Source organism: Lontra canadensis, unplaced genomic scaffold, assembly GCF_010015895.1.
Source record: "Lontra canadensis isolate GAN:19392208 unplaced genomic scaffold, GSC_riverotter_1.0 scaffold2, whole genome shotgun sequence".
In the NCBI taxonomy this organism is placed as follows: domain Eukaryota; kingdom Metazoa; phylum Chordata; class Mammalia; order Carnivora; family Mustelidae; genus Lontra; species Lontra canadensis.
The window spans coordinates 52,422,939-52,436,884 of NW_022630996.1; the positions used below are offsets into that span (position 1 = coordinate 52,422,939).

Genomic DNA, 13,946 nt, shown 5'->3' on the forward strand with positions numbered 1-13,946 from the left:
AAGATGGCTGCTGCATCTCCAATTACTATCTCCTTACTTGACAACATGCAAAAACAGGAAAGGAGGGGCAGAGCTTTTACTTTGTATGTGACTCTTTACCAGAGTGGAAAATCTTTCATGGAAGCCCACAGTGTACTCCCCTCGGGTCCTTAGGTCAGCTCTAGATTTCATTGTTATCTTTATTTGGCTTATTTCAGGAGAGGGGAATAAAACTTCTTTTAGAATAGAAATATGAACAAAGGAGTCCTCTAATGATGACCTATCCGACCTCTAACATTTCCCTTTTGGCTTAGAAAAAAAGTTTCAGGTGATGCTGCATTCATTATTATATTTAATGAGAGACAGTATGGGGAAAAAGCTAGGATTTCTTGAGTTAGATTATGCTCCTTCCCATGTGATGTTGGGAGAATGAGTTCTCAGCTTCCCTGGGTTCATCTGTGACAGTGCCATGCTCAATAACTGTAGCAATTATTGCTATCACGGATTTCGTTTACTCTTTCTAACAATTTTCTTAAGGAAACTTTTAATATTATGAAAGATTTAATAGTAAAGATCTAGTTATTACTGAAAGGTGTTCTATTGTAAACATGCTTGGACATTGCTTAAACATTTTATAATTTTAGTTTTATATTTCATATAATTACTATCACTGCTTTTTGGGAACTTACTGTGCATATATACTTCCTTAGTATGAACTTTGCAATGTGGCATCACTAGGGCTTTTCTACTTTTCCATCCTAAGTCTCCCGATTATTTCTAATAAAAAATAGAGAAAACATTTAGGAAAGAAATAATCGATTTGCATTACTATAGAAAGTTCTTATGTATAAAACCACATATATAATCGCATATTCTTTCTTTTATAAAGGGAATTGAAAAAACAATTGAAAAATCATACTGAAATTTTTTGATCTTTCAGTGCATCCTTTTGTATGAGAAGTTTCTTATATAAGAGTAATTCAGGTTAAAAATTGTATTTTTAGAATATCCATCTTTTTTTTTTTACAAACTAAGATGGAGTATGATATGATTGTTCCTGATGTTTCTGTAGCTTGCTTCATTATCTCCTGGGGACTTACCAAGCATATCTTATGAATGAGCATTAGATACAAGCATTTTTGTATGTCATTAAAAAAAATTATATCTTTACCTATTGTTTGGAGGGATGAAAAATGCTCTCTTTAGTATGAATATAAAATATCCCCACTGTAGTCATTACAGCTGTGTTTCTCCCTTATGAAGTAATATTATAAATATTATTCACTTACTATGAAAGGCGTATCAATTGTTATTTAAACAACAACATGGGTTTCAAGGTATCAGTCAAATGTGTAGTATCCGAGGATGTAGGATCTAGGGTCCCTTCTGCCACTAGTATGTTCCTACGCATAGTAATTTCCGTAAAATTATAGCTTCAAGTTTCTATAAGCAAATATAACTCTTTACATACTTAAATGTTTGATCCTGTGATTTTTTTATAAACTGGAGTAAAAGTTGTCATTCATTCCAAAATCTCTAACTTTGAACCACCTTCTTCAGGACTGTTTATTAGTGTAGGTATAGTTTCCAATCAAACAAATAAATAAATTGCTCATTTCATTAGGTTGGGTATGGCGTTCATTCTTAACAAATGCCTATTACTGTAGTCCATACAGATGACAGCTGACCGATTTCAAGAAGTGATAAACTGCAGGTGTCCCCAGCCTTTACCCCTGCATTAACCTACCACTGTGGCCCTGATAAGGCCCTGCTGCCCTGACACCCTGCTGTACGCCACCCCTACCCACCCCTGCCCCATGAGAGTTTCTTCTTCCTGCCCGAGGGATCCACCCACGCAATCCCCACTGGGGCCCTACCACTCCGCTTGTGTTGTCTTCTTAAACATAATACCTCAGTACACTTAGGTATAAATACCCTTATAACGAATGTTGTGTGTAATGCCTTCTGCTAATGAAACACAAATAAAAGTGAATTGATTCTATGACATAGAATCAATTTCAACTTTGACCACTTTGAACCACTTTCAACACTGACCCTATTGCTGTGAGCCAGGAATGCGGCATCTTTTATCATGGACATTGTTAGACAAGTTTACAATTCCTGTGCTATTCCTACCATGTTCCATAGAATCGGGAGACGTAATTTAACCATTCAAGTGAGTGAGTTGTTAAGACACCTTGCTCTCCATGAGATAACAATTTTCGAACCAGATTTGAAGTAACTGTTGAAATACTTTCAGAGCAAGACAAAAGTGAAAGAAAGCTAATGAAAAAGATGAGATTTTTGAAACATCCTTAATGAGTAGAATAGTGTATTGGTTTTAAATCCTTTTTAACTAAGCTACTTAAGACCTTGTGTGTTTACTTTCATCTGAAAAGCAGTGATCAAAAGGGTTTTATTTTCTCATCTGATGAGCATGTTATCCATATAATGTAGATGGAATAGCTTAATTCAAGGGTCTTGGAAAGGGGATTCAGGTGTCTAACAAGCAGCTTTTCAGTTTTATACATATTAAGTAGTAATATATTAGTAATTTTGTATGTATTTATAATATAATGAAAATAAAAGCAAGATAGCTGCGAGAAAAAAGTTGACCTTTAATTTAAAAGTAATTTCACTGAAATAAAACTTTCTGTGTGTTTGACTTTTGAGCTTTCTACAGCAAGATAAATGAGGCAGTTTGACCTCTCTCTGTATGTTGCATTGTCATTAGAAATGAGCTTAATATCTAATTAGGCTCTTTGTTACTTTTTTTGAGAAATGCACCATCAATTCATGTTCCGTTTGTTTGTTTTATGTTTGCTGCATTTACAGTACTTCGTGGACAAAAAACAAATCAAAAGACATATATACCAGGAAGAAAAATTCAAAGGAAAGTAGAAATTAAATTACCTATTTGAAAGTTCAGAACTTGGAGAGCTAAATGTTACCTAAATTTCGTAATAACGAGAATGATTCTTTGCTTTAATAAATCTCTGATCGTTTACATTTCCCTGAGGATATGTAAAAGAGGCAAAGTTGCTATTAGTAAGAAAATCTTGATAAATGTGAGCTAATTTTTTTCTGAATTTTTACCCAAACATCTGGTAGCCAAGCACTTTAAATATTAAACTGAAACCTGTAGACTTACAATTAAATTCATTGAAATAGGGTTTTAATGTATTAATGAATTAAAATTATAATAGTATGAATAACTTTTTGTAGAACACTTGTCATCATACCTGCAATCACAAAAGCTGTCTAAGAATACAATAAATTTGACTTTGACATGGCTATTTCATAGTGTGTTAAATGTCCAGTTACCTTACTCTTAAAAAGTCCAAAGCTATAGATAGGTTCTCTCTGACAAATTTGAGTTTGAATTATTTGGATCATTTTCTAATGTGAGCCATAAAAATAAATAGCATACATGTTTAAATGTGCTTTTTTTGCATTTCTACAACCTAAAGACCAGTTTGGTTGAAAAAATAAAATTTAACAGCTCTTAATTTGTCATGTGGAATCTGATTCTATGTGTTTTTTATTACCTCCATATATTTATCTAAGTGAAACATAAAATGGTTGTAATAATGGAGAATTTAAAGCAGCTTTTGCACATGAGCAGTAATGCTAACTAATATGGTGAATAAAGGCTGAATGTAAATTCTCAGAATTTCTTTTTTTGCAATATATTTACTAAAGCTGGTATATTTTGGTTAGCTGATACAAGCTCCCCATCATCCTAATTAAGCTATGAAGAATTTTGATGGGTAGAGCGTTAAAAAAATAGGGAGTAATCATTTATGTGCAAAAAGAAGTCTTGTGTACATATGTATTTGCGTGTGCAAATGTGTGTGTGTGTGTATTTAATTTTCAAACTGCAATACAGTATACATTAGCTCCCTGACAGAACATGTCATAATATAAATCCAAAGACCTTCTTTTGCTGGAGTAATGGTCTGGTATTCCCACATGTACACTTAGAAATAACTTGGGGGCGCCTGGATGACTCAGTTGGTTGGGCGACTGCCTTTGGCTCAGGTCATGATCCCAGAGTCCCCGGATCAAGTCCCCCATTGGGCTCCCAGCTTTATGGGGAGTCTGCTTCTCCCTCTAACCTTCTCCCCTCTCATGCTATCTCTCTCTCCCTCTCAAATAAATAAATAAAATCTTAAAAAAAAAAAAGAATGAACTTGGGTGTGGTAGAAATTAGTACAGTCTAATAATACAATTAGATTCCTATCAATGCTACCTCATTTATTCTCCTGGATTGAGCCTCTCTTCTTCATTTCCCTTACCACTTGGTTGAGGCCTTCAATGATATTTCCTTTGTACTATTCCAATAGCCACATTCCTGTTCACACCCCTAGGAGCGTTCAACATTTTAGCTCTTTTACTCATTTCTGCTAAACTTATTGCTCATATAACAGAGCTGGCCATGTCACTTGACTGGTAATAAACTTCTGCCAGCATCCTATTAATCTAGAATATCAAGTCCAAACCCTTTTACTTGACATACACGTTCTAAAACAGATCCTTGTTAGCTCATACCCAACATTCTCTTAAGTCATTCTGCACTCCTGAAACTGCCTAGAACTTGTCTTCTTTCTTTGCCTTCTTTGACTTACCAATTCAAATGTTGCCATCTCTTCTCAAACTCTTTGGACCCTCCCATGTAAAAGTAGTTGACTCAGGAGCATGGGTGGCTCAGTGGGTTAAAGCCTCTGCCTTCGGCTCAGGTCATGGTCTCAGGGTCCTGGGATCGAGCCCCACATCAGTCTCTGTGCTCGGCAGGGAATCTGCTTCCTCCTCTCTCCCTGCCTGCCTCTCTGACTGCTTGTGATCTCTGTCTATCAAATAAATAAATAAAAGTCTTTAAAAAAAAAAAGTAGTTGACTCACTAAAATGTTTCCCTGTAACACTTGGCTCATATTTTTGTAGAGCATTAACTTTTTAATGAACTTATATGCCCATCATCATATAATATTCTGAGCTCCTTGGAGACAAAGATAATTGTATCCATATTTATATTTTTAGAACTTATCACAGTAGACATATGGAAGTTGATGACCTTGCTAAATATTTGTTGAATGAATGAATGGATGAGTAAATGAATTCAGGAAAGTCTGGATAAAATGCTAGCACAAAAATGTTATTAGAAAACTTGCTGAATATAGAAAGACAATGCCGAACAATCATAAAACATCTACTTATTGTTATTCTAATGTTGTCTCAAAACTACTGTGTATTACTAATATTTCCCTCTCAGTATTTAAATGACATATTTTCATCAGAGTGATGAGTCAATAGGAAAGTGTTTTTAATTTTTGTAACTTCAGCCAGTGAATAAATTTGTGAAATTACATATATTCTCTGAAGCAAATATTTGCATTAATTTAATATAAATTTGCATATAGGCTCAGGCCCACAGATCTTGATGTTAAATGTTTGCCCCTGTTCTATCTAATTAGCCATCATCTGTTTTTAACTACTCAGATATACGAACTCAGGTCATAACTCAAGGAAAATATTCTCTAGAAAAGAATGAGAGTTCAAGGTACTAATAACCTAGGAATAAGAAGTTTTCAGATTACCGGCATGGGTATGGCAATTGAGACAAGAAAGGCTAGTGAAAATTTTGTAAGGAAATAAGATCTTGTATGAGGCTATATTGCTGAATATATCTGGGTAGACAAGATTTCTTTTATGACCTGTAGTTTCATATCACAGAACTCTATTCAACACAGTGTAATAACAAATACTATATTAGGTTCCATATTATTTTCTATAACTAATAATAGGGCTGAATTAAGAAGGAAGGTCCTTGCCAAATGTATTTTTAATTGTTGAGATGTTTTACATTGTAATGTGAAAAGCACATATCAGTATTTCTAAGTCAAGAAGAGTACTTTGAGAGGTATATTTGAATATGACAAAAATTTCTGTTTTACCTGTATATGTGAAAACATGTATCTCCTTTTACCTGTATTTTCTTCTAATTGAGGGCATAAAACCTTGTCAAAATATGTATAATTAAAAACTGCATTTTTTCCATGAGAATGAATTTTTAAGTCCAGCATTGGTTAATATAAAAATCTAGTCAATCCTTGTAAAATTACATTAAATGATCATAAATTTATTTATGTGGCACAAAGAAAGAGATAGTTTTGGGGTCATGGGAGAAAATAAAGTTTGATACCGAAATATTTTAAACCATATTTTCTTTGTAACTCTTGTTATATTGATAAAATACTATTACTACTTCTTTATTTTTTTATCTTGTATCATAATTTCTCACTATTGTTCATAGAAAGGAGGACAGTATCTTAAATAAATAATGAATAGTTATCCCAAATTTACCGAATTTGAGCTGTATGGATAACCATGATTTTTCTTCTTTTTAATATGCTATTAAAATATTCTATTTAATATGCTATTCAATCGTACCAATTTCTAATGAATACATAACTACTTAGAAAAATTTAGCATAGTTATCTTAGTCTCACTTTTCTCATAAAAGCCCCAATTGTTTTTTCTCTTTATGAGTACAGAGTGGCTGGTCTAAATCAAGTTGTCTAAGAACAAGCTAAGAATTATAAGCACGAAAATCGTATTTTAAAATCTGAGCAACCGATATATAGAAAAGTCAAAGGTATACTTGAATCTGTCAGATCAACACATTCCTGTAATTCCCTCAGGGGAAATCATACAATTTGACACCAGCATTTAAGCTTTGAAAATTATGTGACCATCTATTACATTATGAATGTTATATGTCCTCAAACCTTTTTTATGACTTATAATACAAGACAGGACTACTCAATTAAAAAAAAAAATCTCTTCTGTTATTGATAATTGCCTAAGCTGCTTCTTCCTTTCCTTTTTCAGAATGAAGAACAAATTTTGGTATTTTGAGTTTGGCACATCTGAAACTTTCTCAGCCACCTGCAAGAAGCTGCATGAATCTGTAGAAATAGAAGTAAGAAAAATGAATTATATTTTATAATACAATGAAATGGGTTGAGCTTGGTTATCAATATGTTTTTGACATCCCATGTAAGGAGTTATGCTTTAACAGCCTACATAGCTTTAACTCACAATTCTGAAATTTCATTTCTGTCACTTATTGGGGTTCGAGCACTCTCTGAATTATTAATATAAAGTTAAGTTTTGAGTATGAGTTATTTTAATACAGTGTTAAAAGATGAGATGTGGAAAATGGAGAAGTCTGGAAATCAGTGGAGAAGTTACTAAGCATAGTGTGGATAGAAAAATGAAAAATAAAGTATTTGAGGAGAAAGAAAAAAATTTGCAAGATATGTATTTAAAAAACCTTACTTTCAGGTGTCAGTATCTTATAACCTTTAAAACCCAGTTCACAGAAATTGTGCTTACTTTCATGAGTAAAAGTTAAAAAAATACTTTTCCATTCCATTCCCATTCATTAGCTAGATTTTTCTCAGTTCCCGAGGTTGCCATTTCCCCATTACATATATAGGAAGTGGAAAAGCCAAAAAAAGAAAGCAAAGATAGCAAGAAAAGACACACTTTGAAAAGATTTGGAGCAAATAGGTCTACCAAAAAAATATAGATACAGTACAACTAAATTTTTTGGAGGTGGGTTATAATAGAAAATGACTTAGTTTTATTGAGAGACTTTAGGGGGTAAAGAAAAAGGAAACATTATTTTGCAATGAGTGTCAAAGACAAACCAAAGGAAGAGAATTATGAAACCAGAACACCTAAATACTAGCTGATATGATTTGTGAAATACTGGCTTCAACTCTTTTTAAAAAAAAATAAATGCATAACTTGACTACTGAGACCTTAATCGTTAGTGGTGTATATTCGGGTAATAAGTTTGGTAAATAAAAGTAGTTATGGACCCATGAGATCATAATGGCCTGGCAAAGTTTTTCATTATTCTAGCTTTCTAAGTTATTGTTAAATGATAATGATGGCAAAAGTGGCACTATTTCAAAATAAAATATTTTTGGACTCCTTTGGTGGATGAATTGAAGTTTAGAAGTAGAATTGATGATCATGGAATGGAAAACACCCTTCATCACTGTATCAGATCATAACCCCCAAAAGGGATATAATCACAAAAGATGAAGGATTTGGGCTCAACATGGACTTTCTGTGATTACTATTCATCAAGATTTATATATGTATATATTTTATATACATCTGTAGAGAATGATATATTTAGGTAGTTATATATGTGCATATATATTTATAAAAATAAAAATATCCCTTTATCTTAAAAAAATTACTTTAAAAATTTCTGCATATAGTGGATTTTGATCCTTTCTTACCTTCAGAAACCTATGCTCAAAGACAATCCATAGCAGAAGGCAAAAAATGAAAAAAAACAATATGGCTTCTGATTGAATGTAGGGTAGATGTTCTGAAGCCTCTCACAGCTCTCCTTACCACATCCTACAGCTGAATACAGATTAAAAAAAAAAAAAAGTTGAACTAGGAAAAGTGGACGTTCCATGGTTAAGAAAACTTCGTATTGTCAAGATGTCAGTTATGTACTGTATGATACCAACATATGATGTTCTAGAAAAGGTAAAACTATAAGACAGTAAAAAGATCACTGGTGGCCAGGGGTTGTAGGGGGAGGGTGGGATGAATAAGCAGAGCAAAGAGGATTTTAAGCTGTTACAATACTCTGTAAAACAAGATGATGGTAGATAAATCTCATTATGCATTTGTTCAAACTCAGGGAATAAACGGCCAGAGTGAACCCTAACGTAAACCATGGACTTGAGGTGATTGTAATGTGTCAGTGTCAGTTCATCCATTGTAACAAATGCACCACTCAGTTGGGGATGTTGATAAATGGGGAGGCTGTGCATGTCGGGGGGCAGATGGTAGGTGTGAAATCTCTGTGCCTTCCCTTCAATTCTGCAGGGAACCTTAAGCTTCTCTAAAAAAATAAAGTCTAGATCTAGAGTGTAATATCATGCATGTCAAAAAATATAAAAAAATGATTAAGGAAATATAACCAAGGACATTTGAATGAAAATAAAAGGACACTTTTTATGAAAATAAAAGTTATGGGGCACCTGGGCGGCTCAGTCGGTTAAGTGTATGATTCTTGATTTTGGCTCAGGTTGTGATCTCAGGGTTGTGAAATCTAGCCCAAGGTCAGGTTTCATGCTGGGCATGGAGCCTGCTTAAGATTCTCTTTTTCTCCCTCTGCGCCTCCCCCTCTTCATGCACATATACATGTTCTCTGTCTCTCTCTTAAAAAAAAAAAAAAAGTCATAATGATAAATTGAGTGGTTTTGTTTCACAGAGCTTTTTACATTTTATAGAAAAACTACTTAGAAGGTTACTCCTAGAAATCTGGATAACTAGAATAAGTTATTCTTCTAAGGTTGTGCTTCTATAAGCCCTCCAAGTCTGGCTTCCCAGCTCATTTGCTGGCTTATTCTGGCGACCATTGCAATAGCATTTATAAATCAGAACCAGCACTGTGCCTTTCCCACTTTACTGTTGCGTATCTCAAAAGTACAGTTATAATGCTATATATTTATCTCAATTCTTAAACTTCAGGGGGGGTATGTATGTTTGTGTATAGATGGTAATGCACAACCTGCTTCTCCACTCACTTCCTAATGAATCTAGTCTATCATATTAGCAAAATATGCCTTTTTACCCTCAAGATTACTTTATAATTAAATATAACAAAACATCAATTTGGAAATTTGATTCTGTTTGCTCTTGCTGCTTACTTGGCCTAAAATTATACCAACTATGATTTGAAAATACATAATAAAGGATAAAAGTACGAAAGTACCTCAAGTAGATATATGTTTTATTAACAGCTTCTTCGAAACAGTCTGCTGTGTGACCCTTTATTTCACTTTCCTCTTCCATGTAGGAAACTTTCCAAAAGGAGTGAATATTTGTAATAAATCGAATATCATGGGATTACAGTTGATAATAATAATAGCTAATGTTTTTTCTATTATTAACCGTACATAGTTTTTGGTGTAAGTAACATGCGTACATTATTTGATTTAAACTTTTGCAAAATTCTATCAATTAGAGAGATTCTAAAATATCTGCACTATAGAGATAAGCAGATGAGAATGTTATTTAATAATTTAGGAGTAACAAGAATTGTATTGCTGCTAAAATGCTTAAATCTAAAGAAACAAATAAATTGAAATTATATATACATATATAGTAATGTATATACATATATAATATGGTAAGATATATATGATATATATATAAATATACATAATATGCATACCTATAAATGATGTGAAAGAGTGATTAACCAAGTTGAAGTTTTCAAAATTAGAAATTTTAGTTACCCTCTAACTTTTATAAAAGATAAAGAACTAAGAAAACAAAAAGCTTTAAAATTACAAGATAATATGTTAAAAGCAAAGTTTGTATTAAATTATTTGGAGCATAGATGTACAGCTAAGAATCTCAGGTCAACATCTGGAACTGAAGTTATAAAGTTTGTGGGCTTCTGATTTGTTCCATGTACCAGGCAAAATTCATGAGAGAATAAAATAGCCCATTCTCCAAAGTATTTTATTTTTTGGTTGTCATTTAGACTTGGGGGGGTGGCATATTTTAAGGTTTAGAATTTCCATTCTAAAGTACTATGATTTTTTTTTTTTAAGATTTTATTTATTTATTTGACAGAGAGTGAGAGAGCACAAGCAGGGGGAATAGTAGAGGGAGAGGGAGAAGCAGGCTCCCCACTGAGCAGGGAGCCCAATGCAGGGCTCAATCCCAGGACCCCTGGATCATGACCTGAGTCTAAGGCAGATGCTTAACCATTTGGGCCACCTAGGTGCCCCTAAAGTACTAGGATTTGTTCTAATGATTAATTACTTCTATGAAACCAAAATGATATCAGGAATTACTAAAGGGCAAAAAGCATCAGGGAAACAAAATAAATTAGGAGAATTCTACAGTTAGGATTGCTATTTCCCAGTAATCTGGAAAACACAAACCATTTAAAGGCCGTGGGGGCAGACTTAAATAACTCAGTCTCTGCCCCACACACATATTTAGAGTACCTTCCTGGTCTTATCCATACCAAACCACTGTCTGGAGCTGGAGAAGTGAAACTGTGAATGGATATTTTTTTAAACCACTTTATTGAGGCATGATTGACATACAAAGGGCTGTACATATTTAATGTACATAATTTGTTGAATTTGAGGATAAGTATGTACCCATGAAACCATTACCGCAATCTTTTCCATCCTGAGTTCTTCACATGCCCTGTGTGTGTGTGTGTGTGTGTGTGTGTGTGTGTTTGATAAAACCATTTAAAAGATCTATCCTCTCTTCTAAAGCTTCCCAGATGATTTTTTATTTTATTTTACTTTAACTTTTTTTTTTTTTTTTTTTTTTGGCCAGTGGAATTACAGAAACAATAATGAAAAGAGACGGTAAAAGTGTGGACCTCAACAAAGATGCTCACTAAAAATAAAAGTTGAGCCCATTAAATCCAAAACATAAAAAATAACTTCTTATTCCAGAAAAGGATAAGAAACTTAGTGGGGGTGGGGTACAGTGTTATTTTATTAAGATTAAAACATCATAATTATTCTTAAGAGAATGAGGAAGAAATGAAACAAGGAAAAAGGAGTGAATGTCCAAAAGGTAAATGTTTTCTTCTGTTTTTACCAGAAGTTATTTTTAGCAAGATAATTTCTGGTCAGAATTCTAATATCTTAGCAATAGCTTTTAGCTTTCACAGAATCTACTAAAAAAGGAAAGCATGTAAAAGTAAACTGGTTTTCTGCTAATACTTAAGACTAAAACTGGATGGCTTGAGCCAGCAATATTTTATTGTTATCAACATGTTCAGCAATTGTGTGTGTGCATGAGTGGTACAGGCCTGAAATTTTCCTTTATTCTGGGTTTGCTTTCATTCTTTTCTTGCTCACCAACCAGCTTCTGCTCTGCTCTGAGAACTATCTTGTGATTACCCAGAATCAACACTTCCATCACCACCACTGGACTGCCAGCTAATAGTCAACTGACCTAGAAGGCATGTCCTGCGCCCCCGTATCACGCTATATTTTGTACCTACAACTTGTAAAATGCACAAAAAGCATCAAACTTACTCACGGGAAAATATAGGGTACCCCACCTTCAAATATCAGAAGAGACACTGTTAGACCATTTATGTGTACATGTGTATTTTAGTTTGTAGATTTGCTGCTGTTGTTTTCTGAAAACACATAATTTTGTTTTAGGAATTACATATGGATTTGTAGAAACTCTAGAAAAGTGGGCTTGTATTTTACTCCAGGTTATTTTATATAGTGAATAAAGCAATGTTTCTATGTTTGATTAAACAAAATTAGGTATAATTTTTATCTGATCTGGGCATAGAATTAGACTCGCTATAGAAAAAATATTTATGGCAGATCATTAATTCTATCTCATCAAATTTACCCACACTTTGAGCTGTCCAAAGGTCTTCATAATTTTGAATTTTTCTATCACATGCATGCTAACTGAATCTGAAACAATACACTCATTTTAAAAAGTTTGTCTTTAACACCTCTGTATAGTATGGTACAAAATAGGCTTATAAATAAGGATTAAAATACCCTAGCAGAAGAATTTAAACCATTTTCTTTTCTTTTAAGTAGATTTGTTTCTGGAATAAGATCTTCCATTTTAAAACTGGAAAGAATGGACAACAGCCTCACAGCATTGCACTCTGCAAATAGCTCCCATAGTACTATATGTTAACGACCTTTTTTCTATGTAATAAAAATATTCAGGATTTATTGACTAACCGAGGCTGTTAGCTTTTAGGCTTTTATATTCTTTTCCTCTGTAGCTACCTTCTTAAAAATCATAAATCTTCAAAGCGGATGAAAATATTATCTGACACAGTATTATAACTTGTTTATAGTTCATGGCCTTCACCCCAGCTTTTATTTCCATGCACTGGGTTGGTGCGCCAAAATTCCTGGTCTCCATCAGAGCTAGCTCCGAAATTTTCCAGACTAATGAACATAATGTTAAAGCAAACAGAGGAGGGTAACCTCGGGTCAAGAACTAGTGGAAACAAATCATTAATAAATAGCAATTTATGTAAGTACATTGTCCTGCTCGCCTAGGAACCTCAGGGTTCATCAGTCCTTCTTTGGGAACTTGAGGATTTTTTTTTTTTTTTTTCATTTTCCCAAAAGCTGCTCACTCTGGTTCCTTGAAACTACACGTGATAAGACTCCGAAGAGTGAAAACATGAATAGTGTACACTGATGTCTTTCAGTTGTCACATGTAACTCCCCTAGTTCAATTAAAACAAAAAGCCTGTTTGCAACTGCTCTCCTTTGCTGCAGATGAACAAAGAAATAGTCCTTCACTAATTCTGCAAGTAACTTGTCACAGTGGGGTTCTAAGGCCTAGTCAAATAATTGTCTTAGTGTACTACCTGCTGTGTTCAATATTGAGTGAAAATGGAAGCCAGGCCCTAACTCTAGCTTATTTCACAATTCTTCTGTTATTTAAATGATTTTAGTCAGTTTGGGGAAAGCCAGACCTTTATAAATTAACAGCAGGGAAATACCAAAGGTGTCAGATTGCATATTTATCATCTTTTTCGTGTAATACTTAAATATGTATTAAGAAGTGACTGACATAAATTAGGCAGATTTCAGAAGCCACAGGCCGTGGCTTGTAGAGGACCCCCTTCTGCTTGACATTTCATCCTTGTCAAAGATCAAATTATTTTAATTTAGGCTGCAAATTATAAGGAATGAAGACTTCTTTGTGGGAATTCCCTGTGGTAATCTGACTTTTGTTGTTACTGCTGCTTGTCAGTGTGCAAAAGATATAATATGCATGCAAATAAGGTTAAAAAATATGTACTATCTAATTATCCAGCCAGTACATTCCACTTGAAGACAGTGGGAGGCCTGACACACAGTATGTGTTTGATTCATTGAGGC

General features: G+C 33.7%; 1 protein-coding gene across 5 annotated transcripts in view; it reads left to right on the forward strand.

The window, feature by feature from the left end:
• DGKB (diacylglycerol kinase beta) overlaps positions 1-13,946 on the forward strand; it is a 681,931-nt gene that overhangs the window by 494,761 nt on the left and 173,224 nt on the right. For all 5 annotated transcript variants that reach the window (XM_032873966.1, XM_032873990.1, XM_032873985.1 and 2 more), the window contains one exon: positions 6,868-6,958. In XM_032873966.1, coding sequence (XP_032729857.1) covers positions 6,868-6,958 — 91 coding nt within the window. The remainder of the gene's footprint in view (positions 1-6,867; positions 6,959-13,946) is intronic.